The sequence below is a fragment of the Oncorhynchus mykiss genome, chromosome 25, assembly GCF_057628025.1.
Source record: "Oncorhynchus mykiss isolate SJ-2025 chromosome 25, ASM5762802v1, whole genome shotgun sequence".
NCBI lineage: Eukaryota > Metazoa > Chordata > Actinopteri > Salmoniformes > Salmonidae > Oncorhynchus > Oncorhynchus mykiss.
Genome location: NC_143046.1, coordinates 21,237,201 through 21,261,443, shown reverse-complemented (window position 1 = coordinate 21,261,443; position 24,243 = coordinate 21,237,201). Strand labels below are relative to the sequence as shown.

Below are 24,243 nucleotides of genomic sequence, written 5' to 3'. Positions count from 1 at the left end.
CGTCAGGCTTAACCACTGTCCGTCAGGCTTAACCACTCTCTGTCAGGCTTAACCACTCTCCGTCAGGTTTAACCACTGTCCCTCAGGCTTAACTACTGTCCATCAGGTTTAACTACTGTCCGTCAGGTTTAACTACTGTCCCTCAGGCTTAACTACTGTCCGTCAGGCTTAACTATTGTCCCTCAGGTTTAACCACTGTCCCTCAGGCTTAACTACTGTCCGTCAGGCTTAACCACTCTCCGTCAGGCTTAACCACTATCCTTCAGGCTTAACCACTGTCCGTCAGGCTTAACCACTCTCCGTCAGGCTTAACCACTGTCCGTCAGGCTTAACCACTGTCCCCCAGGCTTAGCCACTGTCATTCAGACTTTGCCACCGTCCGTCCGGCTTAACCACTCTCCGTCAGGCTTAACCATTCTTTGCCAGGCGTAACCACTGTCCGTCAGGCTTAACCACTGTCCGTCAGGCTTAACCACTGTCCGTCAGGCTTAACCACTATCCTTCAGGCTTAACCACTCTCCTTCAGGCTTAACCACTGTCCGTCAGGCTTAACCACTGTCCGTCAGGCTTAACCACTCTCCGTCAGGTTTAACCACTGTCCCTCAGGCTTAACTACTGTCCGTCAGGCTTAACTACTGTCCGTCAGGCTTAACTACTGTCCCTCAGGCTTAACTACTGTCCGTCAGGCTTAACTATTGTCCCTCAGGTTTAACCACTGTCCCTCAGGCTTAACTACTGTCCGTCAGGCTTAACCACTCTCCGTCAGGCTTAACCACTATCCTTCAGGCTTAACCACTGTCCGTCAGGCTTAACCACTCTCCGTCAAGCTTAACCACTGTCCGTCAGGCTTAACCACTGTCCCCCAGGCTTAGCCACTGTCATTCAGACTTTGCCACTGTCCGTCAGGCTTAGCCACTCTCCGTCAGGCTTAACCACTGTCCCTCAGGCTTAACTACTGTCCGTCAGGCTTAACTACTGTCCGTCAGGCTTAACTACTATTCCGTCAGGCTTGATCACTAATACTGATTTGATTTTGTATTATCGGCAAACTAGGGCTTATCTCGGCTTGACAATCATGGCTGACAATCATCTCAGCAGGCTTGAGACATCAATCAGAGGACATATTCATCAGTCTTTTAGTGCCAAACCCAAACAATCAAGCTCCAGGTCCTGTAATTCAGCACTAAATTGAAAGGCGCTCCCCCCGTGAAGTTAAATTATGATGCTCTGTCAACAGCTTGCCTCTCTCGGCTCCCTTTCTAATAGTTTGAGGCTTTTGCTGAAATAAACAAACCCTACAGTGTGAAAAAAAAACAATAAGGAAAAAAGATTCATGATTGTCAAGGACAGAACAAACAAACTGTGGGAAAGACCAGAGCAGAGTGTAATCTAATGTTGATTACATTCCGCAGGTAGCGGAGCTGACACGGGATTAAAAAGGTGGCTAATGTGACCATGGTGAACTGGAGGAGGCTGCAGGAGCCCTAGGAGCCAGTAGGATCTGAGGCTAATTGCTTCTGACAGCGCCTTTCACAGCAGAATAGCAGAAGCTGGTCAGTGCTTTGGCTGAGGGCTAGATCCCAGCCCTTGAAAAGACAGGCTCAATGGAGCTCACAGTCACACACAGAGGATGGCTCACCACCAACTGCCAGACACTGACGAGCCCCACAGTAGCCCCATGGTATCCCCACAGTAGCTCCTCGGTAGCCCCACGGTAGCTCCGCAGTAGGCCCACGGCAGCTCCACGGTAGCTTCACGGTAGCCCCACGGTAGCTTCACAGTAGCCCCACGGTAGCCCCAAAGTAGCTTCACTGTAGCCCCACGGTAGCTTCACTGTAGCCCCACGGTAGCTCCACGGTAGCTTCACTGTAGCCCCACGGTAGCTTCACTGTAGCCCCACGGTAGCCCCACGGTAGCTTCACTGTAGCCCCACGGTAGCTCCACGGTAGCCCAACGGTAGCCCCATGGTAGCTATATGGTAGCTCCATGGTAGCTCCACAGTAGCCCCACGGTAGCCCCACGGTAGCCCCACTGTAGACTGCGAACCCAAACACACAGGGTGGATCAGTTAGGTTCAGTTGCCATGGAAAATGCAGAAGAACAGTGAAGTAGTGAGCTCATCCCACCAGTGTGATGTGCTGAAAGCTGGAAGTCACATTGACAGAAGCTCTGTCTGTCATGACCTTTGTCTGAACAAAGCAGTCAGCATCTGAGAGGGTTAGCTTGTTGCTTGGCCAGGAGAAGGCACATACATGGTTCTGTTCAGACAGCATCTGAGAGGGTTAGCTTGTTGCTTGGCCGGGAGAAGGCACATACATGGTTCTGTTCAGGGAGATATCTGGTATAAAAAATGCATTGTAATGCAACATTAGATGACTGAGGTGACATGTTACTCACTTTCCATTAGCTCCCCATGGCGAAGGTACTTGGGAACTTTTAGCCGAGTTCTGGAATGGAAGAGGTTTGTGAGAACAGGACATTTGGCAGCACCACTATACAAACACTTTGCACAGCTTAGAAAAGCTATCACAGCAATACAAACAGCGTCTCTAGAATAATATGCAACATAATTAATTAAAACAGGCTTAAGCACTAATGTATGTAGATAATTGATACACATAGTTTGCACACTAACCACAAAAAAAGTATGTTTTTTAATTACCACCATGCAAAGCTAATGAGTACACGCAACTTAACACAAATATACATTTCATTTAGACATTTTAATTAGCTGTACGTGTTCTACAGCTATCACTCTTTTTATTCATAGAAGTTAGAATTATAGTTAGAATTTGGAGTTAGAATTGGAGTCAGAATTTGGAGTAAGAATTAGAGTAAGAATTAGAAGTTAGAATTAGAGTTAGTTACCTTGAAATACTCCATCAGAGAACGGGAATACTTTACTGCATGGTCCTTCTTTAGTTTGAACATTCTCAAGTACAGGAGGGATAAACAGCGATTGCTATGGAGATAAGAGCATAATAACATTCCATTAAATGCAGGACCTACAGTAATACAGTATATCTGGTATTGGCAACATAACAGGCTGTGTATCAATTACAGACATTAAGCATAAAATAAATAACGATGTTATTGTGTTTTCTAACACATTAACTTGACATCCATGATGCATGAATATTTCATGTTGTTGTTATCAAATCTACATCTCTAATTTCTTAGAAAATAAAAGCTAGAAAACAGAGGCAATAGTCAGACACCAGATGCTTTGGACATATGCACCACCCCATGACATGACACCAGCACTCTGGCATTAATACGTCATTACCACACTACACTTCCTAGTTTCTCCCAATCTAAACCACATCAGCATGTTCTTACAAACGCGCACGTACACACGCACACACACACACTTTGCCTTCTAAAACAAATTACAAGTATACACTGATGGATCATGTCAACCAGTGTCAAATATTTGAATATAATCCCTAATGATGTCAGAACGGTTTACTAACACAGGAATTATGACCTGGGTGTCTCACTCCTACTCTCATCACTGTCTACACTGCTATGACTGAGAGCCTAACCATAACATTCTAACCATAACATTCTAATTCTAAGCATTCCATTCTAACCATTCCATTCTAACCATAACATTCTAATTCTAACCATGACATTCTAACCCTGACATTCTACTCAGATTATACAATCAATATGACAGGCAGCATATCCCCTGTAGCAGTGTGGTTAGTATACTGTATATGTTGCTAGCCGCCAGGAAATCTTTCATTATCCCTAATAGCTTAATGAAATACAAGAATAATGATCCCCTTTAAGCTGATTAAGTGCTTTAGCAGTGTTTTAAAGCTCCCTTCAAGATACATCCGATTGTCGGGGAGGGATGGCTGAGTGGAGATTTAAATAGTGTTTGAGCGAAGCGGCGGATTTAGCATCTAACGGGTTTGGAAGCCAGCTGGATTTTCTTAAATCAACCCAAACGCCCACACAGACTAGAGATCCTTGTCCGTCATCACACCCATCAGAGGAATGATGGATTTCCTTCAACCACACAGAGGTTCACATCAGAAACTATGTCAAGGGAAAACTCACCACAATACAGCTAATTTCTTCTCGGCTACTGTTGCTGAGTGACTTGTAAAGTTCTTTAACCTCATGGCATATCTTCAAAAGCAGAAAAGACAAAAACATAAATCAATTAATTAATTCATTTCAGTTCAAATAACGAAAAGAGAGGATGACTCAATGTCCATAAAGCCAGGGAAGCATCCATAAAACCAGGTAAGCATCCATAAAGCCATTGGAGCATACATAAAGCCAGGGGAGCATACATAAAGCCAGGGGAGCATACATAAAGCCAGGGGAGCATACATAAAGCCAGGGGAGCATACATAAAGCCAGGGGAGCATACATAAAGCCAGGGGAGCATACATAAAACCAGGTAAGCATCCATAAAGCCATTGGAGCATACATAAAGCCAGGGGAGCATACATAAAGCCAGGGGAGCATACATAAAGCCAGGGGAGCATACATAAAGTCAGGGGAGCATACATAAAGTCAGGGGAGCATACATAAAGCCAGGGAAGCATCCATAAAACCAGGAAAGCATCCATAAAGCCATTGGAGCATACATAAAGCCAGGGGAGCATACATAAAGCCAGGGAAGCATACATAAAGCCAGGGAAGCATACATAAAGCCAGGGGAGCATACATAAAGCCAGGGGAGCATACATAAAGCCAGGAGAGCATACATAAAGCCAGGGGAGCATACATAAAGTCAGGGGAGCATACATAAAACCAGGGAAGCATACATAAAGCCAGGGGAGCATACATAAAGCCAGGAGAGCATACATAAAGCCAGGGGAGCATACATAAAGCCAGGGGAGCATACATAAAGCCAGGAGAGCATACATAAAGCCAGGAGAGCATACATAAAGCCAGGGGAGCATACATAAAGCCAGGGGAGCATACATAAAGCCAGGGGAGCATACATAAAGCCAGGAGAGCATACATAAAGCCATTGGAGCATACATAAAGCCAGGGGAGCATACATAAAGTCAGGGGAGCATACATAAAGCCAGGGGAGCATACATAAAGCCAGGGGAGCATACATAAAGCCAGGGAAGCATACATAAAGCCAGAGGAGCATACATAAAGCCAGGGAAGCATACATAAAGCCAGGGGAGCATACATAAAGCCAGGGGAGCATACATAAAGCCAAGGAAGCATACATAAAGCCAGGGGAGCATACATAAAGCCAGAGGAGCATACATAAAGCCAGGGAAGCATACATAAAGCCAGGGGAGCATACATAAAGCCAGGGAAGCATACATAAAGCCAGGGGAGCATCCATAAAACTGCCGGCCTTGTGTCATTTTCTGCGTCTAATCGTTTTTGAAGAAAATATTTCAATCACCGGTGCATGAATCCCTGGGTCATATGAGGTGTTACAAGGTCCATCTATTTTCATTTTCACTGCCATTAATAAAATGAGGTCCGCTAATTGCCTTGACTTGTGGGGTAGACTGGAGCAGGGCTGGATATAATGATGCTCATTTTCACTGAGGGCAGGTGGGGATTGCTGGCCTGAGTGGGGGTGGGAGTGGGAGGGAGGGACACATTGGTGGAGACACAAACCTGATGAGTTCAACTGTCTCAGAGTACATAGTGTATGGAGACTTGGCCTCCAGTGGGTCCCGTTCCATGGCGTTGCCACATTCTATGAACGACAGCGCCCCATCAGCGTAGTTAACAGCTTTGCCATACTTCTCCATCTGTGAAGAAACGACGGAGACATCGAATCTGATCCGCATTAGAGTCACAACACTACAAGGCCACAAAATATTCTCCACACATGAATTATTTTCCAAAGCCTCAGAGTTCTTGTGAAAACAGATATTAAGCTGATTTAATCAGAAGGAAAAATAACTATGCTACATTAATGTTTGGGAAACAGAACATTATTTTGATCTTCTTCAATTTTCTCGATTACATTACTATAAATACAAACTCACAAAGACCCAAAACACAAAACCAAAGAGCCTATGACAAATAAGAAGCTTATGAGCACACAAGTGTAAAATAAAATATATTTACACACCACTCTCCACTGAAAGCACCTCTCAAGCAGGTTCTATCCATTTCAAGTAAGCCACTTTTACTACATACCGACCGGGCTGGTGAAAGATTCATTACAGCTCAACGATTACTGTCATGTAACAAGGGCAATCAATTCCCTTCATTTTGTATTCATGGATGACTTTACCTCGCAGATCAGATTTATGGCCAAGTGGATGTAACTTCCGATAAAGGACAATGTCTGGGGAGATAATTGCTAGAATCCAATTATTAGGGCACTATGAGTGTGTTGGTAAATCACGTCTGCCGCCTGGGCTCAAGGCCCTCTCTGAGGACATTGAAGAGGTGTGAAAGAGACAGATCCCACAGCCTCACTTCAAAAAGACTCTCCACAAGGGCTCTCCTCTGTACATCTAGAAACATTCTTCAGATAGGCCCAGTGTCTGTATGTCTGTCTGTCTGTTATTAAGACCAGTGGTTGTCTGTCAGTTATTAAGACCAGTGTCTGTCTCTTATTAAGACCAGTGTCTGTCTCTTATTAAGACCACTGTCTGTCTGTCTGTTATTAAGACCAGTGGTTGTCTGTCTGTCTGTTATTAAGACCAGTGGTTGTCTGTCAGTTATTAAGACCAGTGTCTGTCTCTTATTAAGACCAGTGTCTGTCTGTTATTAAGACCAGTGTCTGTCTGTCTGTCTGTTATTAAGACCAGTGGTTGTCTGTCAGTTATTAAGACCAGTGTCTGTCTCTTATTAAGACCAGTGTCTGTCTGTCTGTAAATAAGACCCGTGGCTGTCTGTTATTAAGACCAGTGTCTGTCTGTCTGTCTCTTAATAAGACCAGTGTCTATCTCTTATTAAGACCAGTGTCTGTCTGTCTGTAAATAAGACCCGTGGCTGTCTGTTATTAAGACCAGTGTCTGTCTGTCTGTCTCTTAATAAGACCAGTGTCTGTCTGTCTGTTATTAAGACCAGTGTCTGTGTGTCTGTTATTAAGACCAGTGTCTGTCTGTCTGTCTCTTAATAAGACCAGTGTCTGTCTGTCTGTTATTAAGACCAGTGTCTGTTTGTTATTAAGACCAGTGTCTGTCTCTTAATAAGACCAGTGTCTGTGTGTCTGTTATTAAGACCAGTGTCTGTCTGTCTGTCTCTTAATAAGACCAGTGTCTGTCTGTCTGTATTTAAGACCAGTGTCTGTGTGTCTGTTATTAAGACCAGTGTCTGTCTGTCTGTTATTAAGACCAGTGGTTGTCTGTCAGTTATTAAGACCAGTGTCTGTCTCTTATTAAGACCAGTGTCTGTCTGTCTGTAAATAAGACCTGTGGCTGTCTGTTATTAAGACCAGTGTCTGTCTGTCTGTCTCTTAATAAGACCAGTGTCTGTCTGTCTGTTATTAAGACCAGTGTCTGTGTGTCTGTTATTAAGACCAGTGTCTGTCTGTCTGTTATTAAGAACAGTGTAGGTCTGTTATTAAGACCAGAGTCTGTCTGTTTGTTATTAAGAACAGTGTAGGTCTGTTATTAAGACCAGTGTCTGTCTGTCTGTTATTAAGACCAGTGTATGTCTCTTATTAAGACCAGTGACTGTCTGTTATTAAGACCAGTGTCCGTCTGTAATTAAGACCAGTGCCTGTCTGTTGTTAAGACCAGTGCCTGTCTGTTGTTAAGACCAGTGTATGTCTGTCTGTTATTAAGACCCGTGTCTGTCTGTTTCTAAGACCAGTGTCTGTCTGTTACTAAGACCAGTGTCTGTCTGTTATTAAGACCAGTGTCTGTCTGTTATTAAGACCAGTGTCTGTTTGTTATTAAGACCAGTGTCTGTCTCTTATTAAGACCAGAGTCTGTTTGTTATTAAGAACAGTGTCTGTCTGTTATTAAGACCAGTGTCTGTCTCTTATTAAGACCAGTGACTGTCTGTTACTAAGACCAGTGTCTGTCTGTTACTAAGATCAGTGTCTGTCTGTTATTAAGACCAGTGTCTGTCTGTTACTAAGATCAGTGTCTGTCTGTTATTAAGACCAGTGTCTGTCTGTTATTAAGACCAGTGTCTGTTTGTTATTAAGACCACTGTCTGTCTCTCTGTTATTAAGACCACTATCTGTCTGTCTGTTATTAAGACCAGTGTCTGTCGGTCTGTTATTAAGACCAGTGTCTGTTTGTTATTAAGACCAGTGTCTGTCTGTCTGTTATTAAGACCAGTGTGTGTCTGTCTGTTATTAAGACCAGTGTCTGTTTGTTATTAAGACCAGTGTCTGTCGGTCTGTTATTAAGACCAGTGTCTGTTTGTTATTAAGACCAGTGTCTGTCTGTCTGTTATTAAGACCGGTGTCTGTCTGTTATTAAGACCACTGTCTGTCTGTATGTTATTAAGACCACTGTCTGTCTGTCTGTTATTAAGACCAGTGTCTGTCTGTCTGTCTGTTATTAAGACCAGTGGTTGTCTGTCAGTTATTAAGACCAGTGTCTGTCTCTTATTAAGACCAGTGTCTGTCTGTCTGTAAATAAGACCCGTGGCTGTCTGTTATTAAGACCAGTGTCTGTCTGTCTGTCTCTTAATAAGACCAGTGTCTGTCTCTTATTAAGACCAGTGTCTGTCTGTCTGTAAATAAGACCCGTGGCTGTCTGTTATTAAGACCAGTGTCTGTCTGTCTGTCTCTTAATAAGACCAGTGTCTGTCTGTCTGTTATTAAGACCAGTGTCTGTGTGTCTGTTATTAAGACCAGTGTCTGTCTGTCTGTCTCTTAATAAGACCAGTGTCTGTCTGTCTGTTATTAAGACCAGTGTCTGTTTGTTATTAAGACCAGTGTCTGTCTCTTAATAAGACCAGTGTCTGTGTGTCTGTTATTAAGACCAGTGTCTGTCTGTCTGTCTCTTAATAAGACCAGTGTCTGTCTGTCTGTATTTAAGACCAGTGTCTGTGTGTCTGTTATTAAGACCAGTGTCTGTCTGTCTGTTATTAAGACCAGTGGTTGTCTGTCAGTTATTAAGACCAGTGTCTGTCTGTTATTAAGACCAGTGTCTGTCTGTCTGTCTCTTAATAAGACCAGTGTCTGTCTGTCTGTTATTAAGACCAGTGTCTGTGTGTCTGTTATTAAGACCAGTGTCTGTCTGTCTGTTATTAAGAACAGTGTAGGTCTGTTATTAAGACCAGAGTCTGTCTGTTTGTTATTAAGAACAGTGTAGGTCTGTTATTAAGACCAGTGTCTGTCTGTCTGTTATTAAGACCAGTGTATGTCTCTTATTAAGACCAGTGACTGTCTGTTATTAAGACCAGTGTCCGTCTGTAATTAAGACCAGTGCCTGTCTGTTGTTAAGACCAGTGCCTGTCTGTTGTTAAGACCAGTGTATGTCTGTCTGTTATTAAGACCCGTGTCTGTCTGTTTCTAAGACCAGTGTCTGTCTGTTACTAAGACCAGTGTCTGTCTGTTATTAAGACCAGTGTCTGTCTGTTATTAAGACCAGTGTCTGTTTGTTATTAAGACCAGTGTCTGTCTCTTATTAAGACCAGAGTCTGTTTGTTATTAAGAACAGTGTCTGTCTGTTATTAAGACCAGTGTCTGTCTCTTATTAAGACCAGTGACTGTCTGTTACTAAGACCAGTGTCTGTCTGTTACTAAGATCAGTGTCTGTCTGTTATTAAGACCAGTGTCTGTCTGTTACTAAGATCAGTGTCTGTCTGTTATTAAGACCAGTGTCTGTCTGTTATTAAGACCAGTGTCTGTTTGTTATTAAGACCACTGTCTGTCTCTCTGTTATTAAGACCACTATCTGTCTGTCTGTTATTAAGACCAGTGTCTGTCGGTCTGTTATTAAGACCAGTGTCTGTTTGTTATTAAGACCAGTGTCTGTCTGTCTGTTATTAAGACCAGTGTGTGTCTGTCTGTTATTAAGACCAGTGTCTGTTTGTTATTAAGACCAGTGTCTGTCGGTCTGTTATTAAGACCAGTGTCTGTTTGTTATTAAGACCACTGTCTGTCTGTCTGTTATTAAGACCGGTGTCTGTCTGTTGTTAAGACCAGTGCCTGTCTGTTGTTAAGACCAGTGTATGTCTGTCTGTTATTAAGACCCGTGTCTGTCTGTTTCTAAGACCAGTGTCTGTCTGTTACTAAGACCAGTGTCTGTCTGTTATTAAGACCAGTGTCTGTCTGTTATTAAGACCAGAGTCTGTTTGTTATTAAGAACAGTGTCTGTCTGTTATTAAGACCAGTGTCTGTCTCTTATTAAGACCAGTGACTGTCTGTTACTAAGACCAGTGTCTGTCTGTTACTAAGATCAGTGTCTGTCTGTTATTAAGACCAGTGTCTGTCTGTTACTAAGATCAGTGTCTGTCTGTTATTAAGACCAGTGTCTGTCTGTTATTAAGACCAGTGTCTGTTTGTTATTAAGACCACTGTCTGTCTCTCTGTTATTAAGACCACTATCTGTCTGTCTGTTATTAAGACCAGTGTCTGTCGGTCTGTTATTAAGACCAGTGTCTGTTTGTTATTAAGACCAGTGTCTGTCTGTCTGTTATTAAGACCAGTGTGTGTCTGTCTGTTATTAAGACCAGTGTCTGTTTGTTATTAAGACCAGTGTCTGTCGGTCTGTTATTAAGACCAGTGTCTGTTTGTTATTAAGACCAGTGTCTGTCTGTCTGTTATTAAGACCGGTGTCTGTCTGTTATTAAGACCACTGTCTGTCTGTATGTTATTAAGACCACTGTCTGTCTGTCTGTTATTAAGACCAGTGTCTGTCTGTCTGTCTGTTATTAAGACCAGTGGTTGTCTGTCAGTTATTAAGACCAGTGTCTGTCTCTTATTAAGACCAGTGTCTGTCTGTCTGTAAATAAGACCCGTGGCTGTCTGTTATTAAGACCAGTGTCTGTCTGTCTGTCTCTTAATAAGACCAGTGTCTGTCTCTTATTAAGACCAGTGTCTGTCTGTCTGTAAATAAGACCCGTGGCTGTCTGTTATTAAGACCAGTGTCTGTCTGTCTGTCTCTTAATAAGACCAGTGTCTGTCTGTCTGTTATTAAGACCAGTGTCTGTGTGTCTGTTATTAAGACCAGTGTCTGTCTGTCTGTCTCTTAATAAGACCAGTGTCTGTCTGTCTGTTATTAAGACCAGTGTCTGTTTGTTATTAAGACCAGTGTCTGTCTCTTAATAAGACCAGTGTCTGTGTGTCTGTTATTAAGACCAGTGTCTGTCTGTCTGTCTCTTAATAAGACCAGTGTCTGTCTGTCTGTATTTAAGACCAGTGTCTGTGTGTCTGTTATTAAGACCAGTGTCTGTCTGTCTGTTATTAAGACCAGTGGTTGTCTGTCAGTTATTAAGACCAGTGTCTGTCTCTTATTAAGACCAGTGTCTGTCTGTCTGTAAATAAGACCTGTGGCTGTCTGTTATTAAGACCAGTGTCTGTCTGTCTGTCTCTTAATAAGACCAGTGTCTGTCTGTCTGTTATTAAGACCAGTGTCTGTGTGTCTGTTATTAAGACCAGTGTCTGTCTGTCTGTTATTAAGAACAGTGTAGGTCTGTTATTAAGACCAGAGTCTGTCTGTTTGTTATTAAGAACAGTGTAGGTCTGTTATTAAGACCAGTGTCTGTCTGTCTGTTATTAAGACCAGTGTATGTCTCTTATTAAGACCAGTGACTGTCTGTTATTAAGACCAGTGTCCGTCTGTAATTAAGACCAGTGCCTGTCTGTTGTTAAGACCAGTGCCTGTCTGTTGTTAAGACCAGTGTATGTCTGTCTGTTATTAAGACCCGTGTCTGTCTGTTTCTAAGACCAGTGTCTGTCTGTTACTAAGACCAGTGTCTGTCTGTTATTAAGACCAGTGTCTGTCTGTTATTAAGACCAGTGTCTGTTTGTTATTAAGACCAGTGTCTGTCTCTTATTAAGACCAGAGTCTGTTTGTTATTAAGAACAGTGTCTGTCTGTTATTAAGACCAGTGTCTGTCTCTTATTAAGACCAGTGACTGTCTGTTACTAAGACCAGTGTCTGTCTGTTACTAAGATCAGTGTCTGTCTGTTATTAAGACCAGTGTCTGTCTGTTACTAAGATCAGTGTCTGTCTGTTATTAAGACCAGTGTCTGTCTGTTATTAAGACCAGTGTCTGTTTGTTATTAAGACCACTGTCTGTCTCTCTGTTATTAAGACCACTATCTGTCTGTCTGTTATTAAGACCAGTGTCTGTCGGTCTGTTATTAAGACCAGTGTCTGTTTGTTATTAAGACCAGTGTCTGTCTGTCTGTTATTAAGACCAGTGTGTGTCTGTCTGTTATTAAGACCAGTGTCTGTTTGTTATTAAGACCAGTGTCTGTCGGTCTGTTATTAAGACCAGTGTCTGTTTGTTATTAAGACCACTGTCTGTCTGTCTGTTATTAAGACCGGTGTCTGTCTGTTATTAAGACCACTGTCTGTCTGTATGTTATTAAGACCACTGTCTGTCTGTCTGTTATTAAGACCAGTGTCTGTCTGTCTGTCTGTTATTAAGACCAGTGGTTGTCTGTCAGTTATTAAGACCAGTGTCTGTCTCTTATTAAGACCAGTGTCTGTCTGTCTGTAAATAAGACCCGTGGCTGTCTGTTATTAAGACCAGTGTCTGTCTGTCTGTCTCTTAATAAGACCAGTGTCTGTCTCTTATTAAGACCAGTGTCTGTCTGTCTGTAAATAAGACCCGTGGCTGTCTGTTATTAAGACCAGTGTCTGTCTGTCTGTCTCTTAATAAGACCAGTGTCTGTCTGTCTGTTATTAAGACCAGTGTCTGTGTGTCTGTTATTAAGACCAGTGTCTGTCTGTCTGTCTCTTAATAAGACCAGTGTCTGTCTGTCTGTTATTAAGACCAGTGTCTGTTTGTTATTAAGACCAGTGTCTGTCTCTTAATAAGACCAGTGTCTGTGTGTCTGTTATTAAGACCAGTGTCTGTCTGTCTGTCTCTTAATAAGACCAGTGTCTGTCTGTCTGTATTTAAGACCAGTGTCTGTGTGTCTGTTATTAAGACCAGTGTCTGTCTGTCTGTTATTAAGACCAGTGGTTGTCTGTCAGTTATTAAGACCAGTGTCTGTCTCTTATTAAGACCAGTGTCTGTCTGTCTGTAAATAAGACCTGTGGCTGTCTGTTATTAAGACCAGTGTCTGTCTGTCTGTCTCTTAATAAGACCAGTGTCTGTCTGTCTGTTATTAAGACCAGTGTATGTGTGTCTGTTATTAAGACCAGTGTCTGTCTGTCTGTTATTAAGAACAGTGTAGGTCTGTTATTAAGACCAGAGTCTGTCTGTTTGTTATTAAGAACAGTGTAGGTCTGTTATTAAGACCAGTGTCTGTCTGTCTGTTATTAAGACCAGTGTATGTCTCTTATTAAGACCAGTGACTGTCTGTTATTAAGACCAGTGTCCGTCTGTAATTAAGACCAGTGCCTGTCTGTTGTTAAGACCAGTGCCTGTCTGTTGTTAAGACCAGTGTATGTCTGTCTGTTATTAAGACCCGTGTCTGTCTGTTTCTAAGACCAGTGTCTGTCTGTTACTAAGACCAGTGTCTGTCTGTTATTAAGACCAGTGTCTGTCTGTTATTAAGACCAGTGTCTGTTTGTTATTAAGACCAGTGTCTGTCTCTTATTAAGACCAGAGTCTGTTTGTTATTAAGAACAGTGTCTGTCTGTTATTAAGACCAGTGTCTGTCTCTTATTAAGACCTGTGACTGTCTGTTACTAAGACCAGTGTCTGTCTGTTACTAAGATCAGTGTCTGTCTGTTATTAAGACCAGTGTCTGTCTGTTACTAAGATCAGTGTCTGTCTGTTATTAAGACCAGTGTCTGTCTGTTATTAAGACCAGTGTCTGTTTGTTATTAAGACCACTGTCTGTCTCTCTGTTATTAAGACCACTATCTGTCTGTCTGTTATTAAGACCAGTGTCTGTCGGTCTGTTATTAAGACCAGTGTCTGTTTGTTATTAAGACCAGTGTCTGTCTGTCTGTTATTAAGACCAGTGTGTGTCTGTCTGTTATTAAGACCAGTGTCTGTTTGTTATTAAGACCAGTGTCTGTCGGTCTGTTATTAAGACCAGTGTCTGTTTGTTATTAAGACCAGTGTCTGTTTGTTATTAAGACCACTGTCTGTCTGTCTGTTATTAAGACCGGTGTCTGTCTGTTATTAAGACCACTGTCTGTCTGTATGTTATTAAGACCACTGTCTGTCTGTCTGTTATTAAGACCACTGTCTGTCTGTCTGTTATTAAGACCACTGTCTGTCTGTTATTAAGACCACTGTCTGTCTGTCTGTTATTAAGACCGGTGCCCGTCTGTTATTAAGACCGGTGTCTGTTTGTTATTAAGACCAGTGTCTGTTTGTTATTAAGACCAGTGTCTGTTTGTTATTAAGACCAGTGTCTGTCTGTTATTAAGACCAGTGTCTGTCTGTTATTAAGAACAGTGTCTGTTTGTTTTTAAGATCACTGTCGGTCTGTTTGTTATTAAGACCAGTGTCTGTTTTTTATTAAGACCAGTGTCTGTTTGTTATTAAGACCAGTGTCTGTTTGTTATTAAGACCAGTGCCTGTCTGTTGTTAAGACCAGTGCCTGTCTGTTATTAAGACCAGTGTCTGTTTGTTATTAAGACCAGTGTCTGTTTGTTATTAAGACCAGTGTCTGTTTGTTATTAAGACCACTGTCTGTCTCTCTGTTATTAAGACCACTATCTGTCTGTCTGTTATTAAGACCAGTGTCTGTCTGTCTGTTATTAAGACCACTGTCTGTCTGTCTGTTATTAAGACCACTGTCTGTCTGTTATTAAGACCACTGTCTGTCTGTCTGTTATTAAGACCACTGTCTGTCTGTCTGTTATTAAGACCGGTGTCTGTCTGTTATTAAGACCGGTGTCTGTTTGTTATTAAGACCAGTGTCTGTTTGTTATTAAGACCAGTGTCTGTTTGTTATTAAGACCAGTGTCTGTTTGTTATTAAGAACAGTGTCTGTTTGTTATTAAGACCAGTGTCTGTTTGTTATTAAGACCAGTGTCTGTTTGTTATTAAGACCAGTGTCTGTTTGTTATTAAGACCAGTGTCTGTTTGTTATTAAGACCAGTGTGTGTCTGTCTGTTATTAAGACCGGTGTCTGTCTGTCTGTTTGTTATTAAGACCAGTGTCTGTCTGTCTGTCTGTTATTAAGACCAGTGTCTGTTTGTTATTAAGACCAGTGTCTGTCTGTCTGTTATTAAGACCAGTGTCTGTTTGTTATTAAGACCAGTGTCTGTCTGTCTGTCTGTTATTAAGACCAGTGTCTTTCGGTCTGTTATTAAGACCAGTGTCTGTTTGTTATTAAGACCACTGTCTGTCTGTCTGTTATTAAGACCGGTGTCTGTCTGTTACTAAGACCAGTGTCTGTCTGTTATTAAGACCGGTGTCTGTCTGTTATTAAGAACAGTGTCTGTTTGTTATTAAGACCAGCGTCTGTTTGTTATTAAGACCAGTGTCTGTTTGTTATTAAGACCAGTGTCTGTTTGTTATTAAGATCACTGTCGGTCTGTTTGTTATTAAGACCAGTGTCTGTTTGTTATTAAGACCAGTGTTTGTTTGTTATTAAGACCAGTGTCTGTTTGTTATTAAGACCAGTGTCTGTCTGTTACTAAGACCAGTGTCTGTTTGTCATTAAGACCAGTGTCTGTTTGTTATTAAGACCAGTGTCTGTTTGTTATTAAGACCAGTGTCTGTTTGTTATTAAGACCAGTGTCTGTCTGTCTGTTGTTAAAACCTCCTGGTGTTAGGGGGCAGTATTTTCATTTTTTTTTTAAAAAACGTTCCCGTTTTAAACGGGATATTTTGTCAGGAAAAGATGCTAGAATATGCATATAATTGACAGCTTAGGATAGAAAACACTCTAAAGTTTCCAAAACTGTAAAAATATTGTCTGTGAGTACAACAGAACTGATGTCCCAGGTTTTGAAAGCGCTGCGTTCCAATGACTCCCTCTATGGCTGTGAATGTACCATCAACGAGCTTACGCTTTCTACGTATTCCCCTTGGTGTCTACAGCATTGTGACGTAGTTTTACGCATTTCTGTTGAAGAATAGCCGTATGGGGGCACATTGCGTAAGTGGTCACATGGTGGCTCCGAGAGAGATTCTCGCGTAAAGTGCGGTCCTAGAGAAAAAGGAATTGTCCCGACGGATATATTATCGAATAGTTATTAGAAAAACAGGATGGATTCTAAACAACGTTTGCCATATTTCTGTAGATATTATGGAGCTAATTTGGAATATTTTTCGGCGTTGTGGTGACGCAATTTCCGGGCGATTTCTCTGCCAAACGTGAAGAACAAACGGAGCTATTTCGCCTACAAAAATAATCTTTTGGGAAAAAATGAACGTTGGCTGTCTACCTGGGAGTCTCGTGAGTGAAAACATCTGAAGTTCATCAAAGGTAAACGATTTAATTTAATTGCTTTTCTGATTTCCGTGACAAGTTTGCCTGCTGCTAGCAAGGCATAATGCTATGCTAGGCTATGATAAACTTACACAAATGCTTGTCTAGCGTTGGCTGTAAAGCATATTTAGAAAATCTGAGATGACAGGGTGATTAACAAAAGGCTAAGCTGTGTTCCAATATATTTCACTTGTGATTTTCATGAATAGGAAGATTTTCTAGAAAGATTTATGTCCGTTGCGCTATGCTAATTAGTGTCAGATGGGCTGGGCGTCACTACAGGTTAAGACCAGTGTCAGTCTGTCTGTATATTAATACCAGTGTCAGTCTGTCAATTATTAAGACCAGTGTCTGGCTGAGACAATGTCCAAAAAAATATTCTCTACCAAAGTAAATGCTGTATTAAATGGTTTTAATACATTTTGCGGTGGCTAATAAAACAACAGCTTACCAGTGCATCTGCTTTGTGCTTCAGTTTCTTGGCTTCCTGCATGTAGTAGTCTGCAGTGTGAACTCTGTGGAGAACACATGCATTGAGAATATGTCAGTCATGTCAGTTATGTTGGAAATATAAATCTGTTTGCAATTGTGTGACTGCCTGGATTGCTTAAGGATAATGTTGTCCTCCAAATGCTGAATATGTTTCATTTTGAATTATTATTGTAATCACATCCCACACATACGTCAACTTCCCTGGGTTCTGTTCTGTTCCATTTGAATCATGTTTGAAACTTAAATTAGTACATACATCATGTCATTCAATCTGTCAGTACATCATGTCATTCAATCTGTCAGTACATCATGTCCTTCAATCTGTCAGTACATCATGTCCTTCAATCTGTCAGTACATCATGTTATTCAATCTGTCAGTACATCATGTCAATCTGTCAGTACATCATGTTATTCAATCTGTCAGTACATCATGTCCTTCAATCTGTCAGTACATCATGTCATTCAATCTGTCAGTACATTATGTCAATCTGTCAGTACATCATGTCCTTCAATCTGTCAGTACATCATGTCATTCAATCTGTCAGTACATCATGTCCTTCAATCTGTCAGTACATCATGTCATTCAATCTGTCAGTACATCATGTCAATCTGTCAGTACATCATGTCCTTCAATCTGTCAGTACATCATGTCATTCAATCTGTCAGTACATCATGTCCTTCAATCTGTCAGTACATCATGTCCTTCAATCTGTCAGTACATCATGTCATTCAATCTGTCAGTACATTATGTCAATCTGTCAGTACATCATGTCCTTCAATCTGTCAGTACATCATGTCATTCAATCTGTCAGTACATCATGTTATTCAATCTGTCAGTACATCATGTCCTTCAATCTGTCAGTACATCATGTTATTCAATCTGTCAGTACATCATGTCATTCAATCTGTCAGTACATCATGTCATTCAATCTGTCAGTACATCATGTCAATCTGTCAGTACATCATGTCCTTCAATCTGTCAGTACATCATGTCATTCAATCTGTCAGTACATCATGTCATTCAATCTGTCAGTACATTATGTCAATCTGTCAGTACATCATGTCCTTCAATCTGTCAGTACATCATGTCCTTCAATCTGTCAGTACATCATGTCATTCAATCTGTCAGTACATTATGTCAATCTGTCAGTACATCATGTCCTTCAATCTGTCAGTACATCATGTTATTCAATCTGTCAGTACATTATGTCAATCTGTCAGTACATCATGTCCTTCAATCTGTCAGTACATCATGTCATTCAATCTGTCAGTACATTATGTCCTTCAATCTGTCAGTACATCATGTCCTTCAATCTGTCAGTACATCATGTCATTCAATCTGTCAGTACATTATGTCAATCTGTCAGTACATCATGTCCTTCAATCTGTCAGTACATCATGTCCTTCAATCTGTCAGTACATCATGTTATTCAATCTGTCAGTACATCATGTCAATCTGTCAGTACATCATGTCAATCTGTCAGTACATCATGTCAATCTGTCAGTACATCATGTTATTCAATCTGTCAGTACATCATGTCAATCTGTCAGTACATCATGTCAATCTGTCAGTACATCATGTTATTCAATCTGTCAGTACATCATGTCAATCTGTCAGTACATCATGTCAATCTGTCAGTACATCATGTCAATCTGTCAGTACATCATGTCATTCAATCTGTCAGTACATTATGTCAATCTGTCAGTACATCATGTCCTTCAATCTGTCAGTACATCATGTCCTTCAATCTGTCAGTACATCATGTTATTCAATCTGTCAGTACATCATGTCAATCTGTCAGTACATCATGTCAATCTGTCAGTACATCATGTCAATCTGTCAGTACATCATGTCATTCAATCTGTCAGTACATTATGTCAATCTGTCAGTACATCATGTCCTTCAATCTGTCAGTACATCATGTCATTCAATCTGTCAGTACATCATGTCCTTCAATCTGTCAGTACATTATGTCAATCTGTCAGTACATCATGTTATTCAATCTGTCAGTACATTATGTCAATCTGTCAGTACATCATGTCATTCAATCTGTCAGTACATCATGTCATTCAATCTGTCAGTACATCATGTCAATCTGTCAGTACATCATGTCTTTCAATCTGTCAGTACATTATGTCAATCTGTCAGTACATCATGTCCTTCAATCTGTCAGTACATCATGTCCTTCAATCTGTCAGTACATCATGTCAATCTGTCAGTACATCATGTCCTTCAATCTGTCAGTACATCATGTCAATCTGTCAGTACATCATGTCATTCAATCTGTCAGTACATCATGTCATTCAATCTGTCAGTACATCATGTCAATCTGTCAGTACATCATGTCCTTCAATCTGTCAGTACATCATGTCATTCAATCTGTCAGTACATCATGTCCTTCAATCTGTCAGTACATCATGTCATTCAATCTGTCAGTACATCATGTCATTCAATCTGTCAGTACATCATGTCAATCTGTCAGTACATCATGTCTTTCAATCTGTCAGTACATTATGTCAATCTGTCAGTACATCATGTCCTTCAATCTGTCAGTACATCATGTCCTTCAATCTGTCAGTACATCATGTCAATCTGTCAGTACATCATGTCCTTCAATCTGTCAGTACATCATGTCAATCTGTCAGTACATCATGTCATTCAATCTGTCAGTACATCATGTCATTCAATCTGTCAGTACATCATGTCAATCTGTCAGTACATCATGTCCTTCAATCTGTCAGTACATCATGTCATTCAATCTGTCAGTACATCATGTCCTTCAATCTGTCAGTACATTATGTCAATCTGTCAGTACATCATGTCCTTCAATCTGTCAGTACATCATGTCCTTCAATCTGTCAGTACATCATGTCAATCTGTCAGTACATCATGTCCTTCAATCTGTCAGTACATCATGTCAATCTGTCAGTACATCATGTCATTCAATCTGTCAGTACATCATGTCATTCAATCTGTCAGTACATCATGTCAATCTGTCAGTACATCATGTCCTTCAATCTGTCAGTACGTCATGTCCTTCAATCTGTCAGTACATCATGTCCTTCAATCTGTCAGTACATCATGTCCTTCAATCTGTCAGTACATCATGTCATTCAATCTGTCAGTACATCATGTCAATCTGTCAGTACATCATGTCTTTCAATCTGTCAGTACATCATGTCCTTCAATCTGTCAGTACATCATGTCCTTCAATCTGTCAGTACATCATGTCAATCTGTCAGTACATCATGTCAATCTGTCAGTACATCATGTCCTTCAATCTGTCAGTACATCATGTCATTCAATCTGTCAGTACATCATGTCAATCTGTCAGTACATCATGTCTTTCAATCTGTCAGTACATCATGTCATTCAATCTGTCAGTACATCATGTCATTCAATCTGTCAGTACATTATGTCAATCTGTCAGTACATCATGTCTTTCAATCTGTCAGTACATCATGTCATTCAATCTGTCAGTACATCATGTCATTCAATCTGTCAGTACATTATGTCAATCTGTCAGTACATCATGTCCTTCAATCTGTCAGTACATCATGTCCTTCAATCTGTCAGTACATCATGTCATTCAATCTGTCAGTACATCATGTCAATCTGTCAGTACATCATGTCTTTCAATCTGTCAGTACATCATGTCATTCAATCTGTCAGTACATCATGTCATTCAATCTGTCAGTGCATCATGTCAATCTGTCAGTACATCATGTCAATCTGTCAGTACATCATGTCAATCTGTCAGTACATCAGAGACAAAAAACACAATATGTGTTTTTGGAGTGTTTGGAGAAGTTAGTTAGTCATACGTACTTGTTATTGAACGTTAGCTTCGGTCTTCTTGGCTCCATGTGGTCCATGGACAGAGATGAGGGGTTGGACCAAAGGTCGGAATCAGACTGACCGTTACCATGGAAACTGCCAGATGGTTTGCTGTGGGTATCTTCCTCCTGTGAGATGGAGGGGTCAATTAAAATGCTAATTAGCATCCAGCAGTAAGTCTAATAATACTGTAAGGATTCATCTTGGTGATTTGGACTGCCGTTACGTTGTGGCCATGGTGTATTTTTTTCTGTCCTGGCTTTAAACATATTCAGCCATTTCCCTCTCTTCAAGACTGTTTATAACTCCTTTCAAAGGGTAATTAGATTAGATTTGCAAAAACACAGGAAGTAGTGGTAGAAGCCTGGAGCAGAGAAATAATCTGCAGCAACAGCACCGTCTTCCAACTTCTCTGCACAATGAATTGTAGAAGACACGTTCTTTTAGCAAACGGAGTGGACGCAAAAGTATCACACTTTAAACATTTTAAATTTGAAAAATGTTGCTCGGTAATTGATTATGATAGCAGTACAAAAGTAATAAATACCATTTTACTGTATAATAACGCCGAAGAACAACAGCTTGCCCCTACTTACACTGCTTGTCTTGGAATGTGAGAAGAATTTGCTCTCTCCTTTGCTGTGGTGCTTGTGTGAGGAAGAGGAGGATGAGGAGGAGGAGAAGGGGGGCAGAGAGCAGCTGAGGGTGGGTAGTAATAAGGCGCCGCTAGCGCCGCCCTCCTGGCTGAAGGAGGAACACTCGCTGGTCCTGCGCTGGCGGGTGGGAGGCTCGTCAGAGAGCGGCGACAGCAGGGGAGGCAGCAGCTCTCTCTTCCTGGGCTGTTTCCTCAGAGAGCTGGGATTATACAAACACAGAAACATTTATGAACGCTTATGTATTGCTTATGAAGTGTTATGACCCCCCCCCCCCCCAATAATGTGAGTTCACAGCCTCTGAAATGCAATCCAATCTCAACTGCTATGTCATCAAAGTGGTGGATGGATGAAAAAAATGAGAAATGACTTGAATGTCTGAGGTATTTGTAAAATTGAGAAGTACTGGCATTATGTGCAGGCCTGAAAGAAAGCAGCTGGCCATAGAACATTCTGTTTGTCAGAATGAATGATTATTTCTGCTTTTATTAGAAGACTCATTCAATGCAGCACTATACAGGTAAGGCATAAAGTACAGATACTTCTCAGTATCTGTTGGGTTTCATAAAAGAGCATATCCAACTGAAAATCTCGTAGAAAAAAAGATCAACCAATGGATCCAAGATTTAAAAAGAACTGACGTTGGCATAAGATGGAGTGAAAGTTTGAGCATAACTAACAAAATTGTACGCTTAATCCAGTATAAACTAATATATATAGAATGTATTACACAAAATGCACCAATTTAACAGTACAATGGCAGATTCATGTGTCAAGTGTACAACTAATAATGATTCAATAATCCATGCTTTCTAGGAATGCTATAAAGTTCAGAAGTTGTGGGCGGAGCTAGAAAGTTACAATATAAACATACTTTTAATCTGCCTGTGTGCATATTTCAAGACATGACGTATGGGGGTGTAGTGAGATACCAATGGGCTGTAAAATTATTTTCTCATCACTCATCAAAAACGTATACTAAGAATTAGGAAGTCAATCAATCCGCCATCCTTAATACAATGAAAAAAAATCAAATGATTTGTTATTGAAATTGCATGGGCGACTGAGAACAACAAACTGGTTCAATTTAAGGCCATGTGGCAAACATTAATGCAGGCACTAGGGATGGGATTGTGACAGGCGGGTCTGGACAGATGAGACATGGTCGTTGTTTGTGTGTGTCTGTAAGTTGTCGGTACGTATGTATATGTTGGTTTTGTTCTTTGGAATGTAAAAAAAGAACAAAAAGGAGTATATCAATGATATTTAATATCATTTAAACATATCCTTTTGGCTTTGTTTAAAACCATAAAACCATTTACATTTTGACACATTATTTTTCAGTGCCTGACCCTCTAAGGAGGCAGCCTAGAAATAGGACTAGAAATAGCCCTGTGGTGCACTGAGGGGTCAGAATATTGATTGATCAGGCAGTGGAACGGCAGTTTGTTGAGACAGAAAGCACTTAGATTCACAGTCCTTCTAATATCCACTCCTGCTCCAGAAACCTGGCCCCTCAGAGGGGAACCCAGCAGACTGCAGTCTGGATCCATGTGAGTGTGTTCTCGGTATAGCTGTGTGTGTGTGTGTGTGTGTGTGTGTGTGTGTGTGTCTACGTGGGGATTCTATTAACAATAACATTTCCTCAATTTCTCCATGTTAACAGATAAGAGACAGGTAAGGAAGTTGCCGTTATATAGTTTCCTCAAAGTCATTATTGAGTTTAAAAACCAGCAAGAATGTAAAGTAGCAGCGAGAAACCTCGCCTCCCTCCTGCAGCTACTATATTTTTCACATTGTTTGCAACAACAGATTATTTTCGCCCCCTTTCCCTAAACTCATGGGGATTTTATATATGAGAAAAAAATGCTTAGCTGGCGTAAGAGCGCCTGAAGCAGTAACGGGGGAAACGCAGTCAGAAAACCTCATTAGGATTATGTTGCTCAGGTTATTTGTCAACAGCAGCATATTTTGTCTTGTTTCACAGGCCGGAAAATGAGCAGAACCCTGGTCGGTTTAACGGAATTAATAAAAAGCATCTTTACACTCCAATCTGATTAAAAGGCTTTGAGGTTGTCTAAATTCAACTGATTTAAAGGCTTCAGCCCAGACCAAAGGGTTCAATATTTCTGCACTAGATACCCGTGGCAGCTCATATATCACAGCGCTGGGTAATCATATTAAATAGATGTAGTGATTAGTGGTAAAGCTCAGCTAGCGGACACTCCATCCTCCGGACTCACTACACTCGACCCCCGAACCTTGTCACCAGCGTCCCTTTGATGAGCAGTAGATCTCCGCAGCGCTAATTAAATATCTAAAATTAGCTTTAGCGCCCTTGTCGGTGTCATGTTACCTTAATGCTGTAGGACACAGGACACAGCAAAGAGCTAGCAGCAGCTAAGGGCATACCATACTAGAAACATCACTGCTCCTCTACCTCCGAGCATCCTCTCTGAGGAGGATCTACACTGGTTGGACGTAGCCATTCACAACACATTCGGGTACTACCACCCATAAGAGAAAAACAACAGCCTATAAGTACACCGTGGACATCCATAATGAATGTGTACATCCCTGTAACCATTTACTGTACATAACATGATGCTCTTCACATTCCTTTTCTCATCCAGTAACCATAGTGATGAGTTAAGTAAGTACTGCACAGTGAGCGGTTCGGCGACACTTACTCTTTTGTGCTAATGTTCTTGTGGTTGTGAATGGGTGAGATGCACGGGGGAAGAAGCATGGAGTCTTTCTCCAACCGTAACTTCTTGCTCCCGCCGACAGCGTTACAATGGTCCGACTAAAGAACACAC

At 41.0% G+C, this 24,243-nt stretch overlaps 1 protein-coding gene across 1 annotated transcript in view; it reads right to left on the bottom strand.

Moving 5' to 3' along the window:
• Positions 1-24,243, bottom strand: part of LOC110504399 (AF4/FMR2 family member 2) — a 296,104-nt gene that overhangs the window by 20,533 nt on the left and 251,328 nt on the right. Inside the window, exons 13-20 of the mRNA XM_036970067.2 lie at positions 24,115-24,230; positions 21,368-21,626; positions 20,763-20,899; positions 16,893-16,956; positions 5,614-5,750; positions 4,069-4,140; positions 2,869-2,962; positions 2,398-2,447 (exon numbers count right to left, since the gene is read on the bottom strand). Of these exons, the coding sequence (XP_036825962.1) occupies positions 2,398-2,447; positions 2,869-2,962; positions 4,069-4,140; positions 5,614-5,750; positions 16,893-16,956; positions 20,763-20,899; positions 21,368-21,626; positions 24,115-24,230 (929 nt within the window). The remainder of the gene's footprint in view (positions 1-2,397; positions 2,448-2,868; positions 2,963-4,068; positions 4,141-5,613; positions 5,751-16,892; positions 16,957-20,762; positions 20,900-21,367; positions 21,627-24,114; positions 24,231-24,243) is intronic.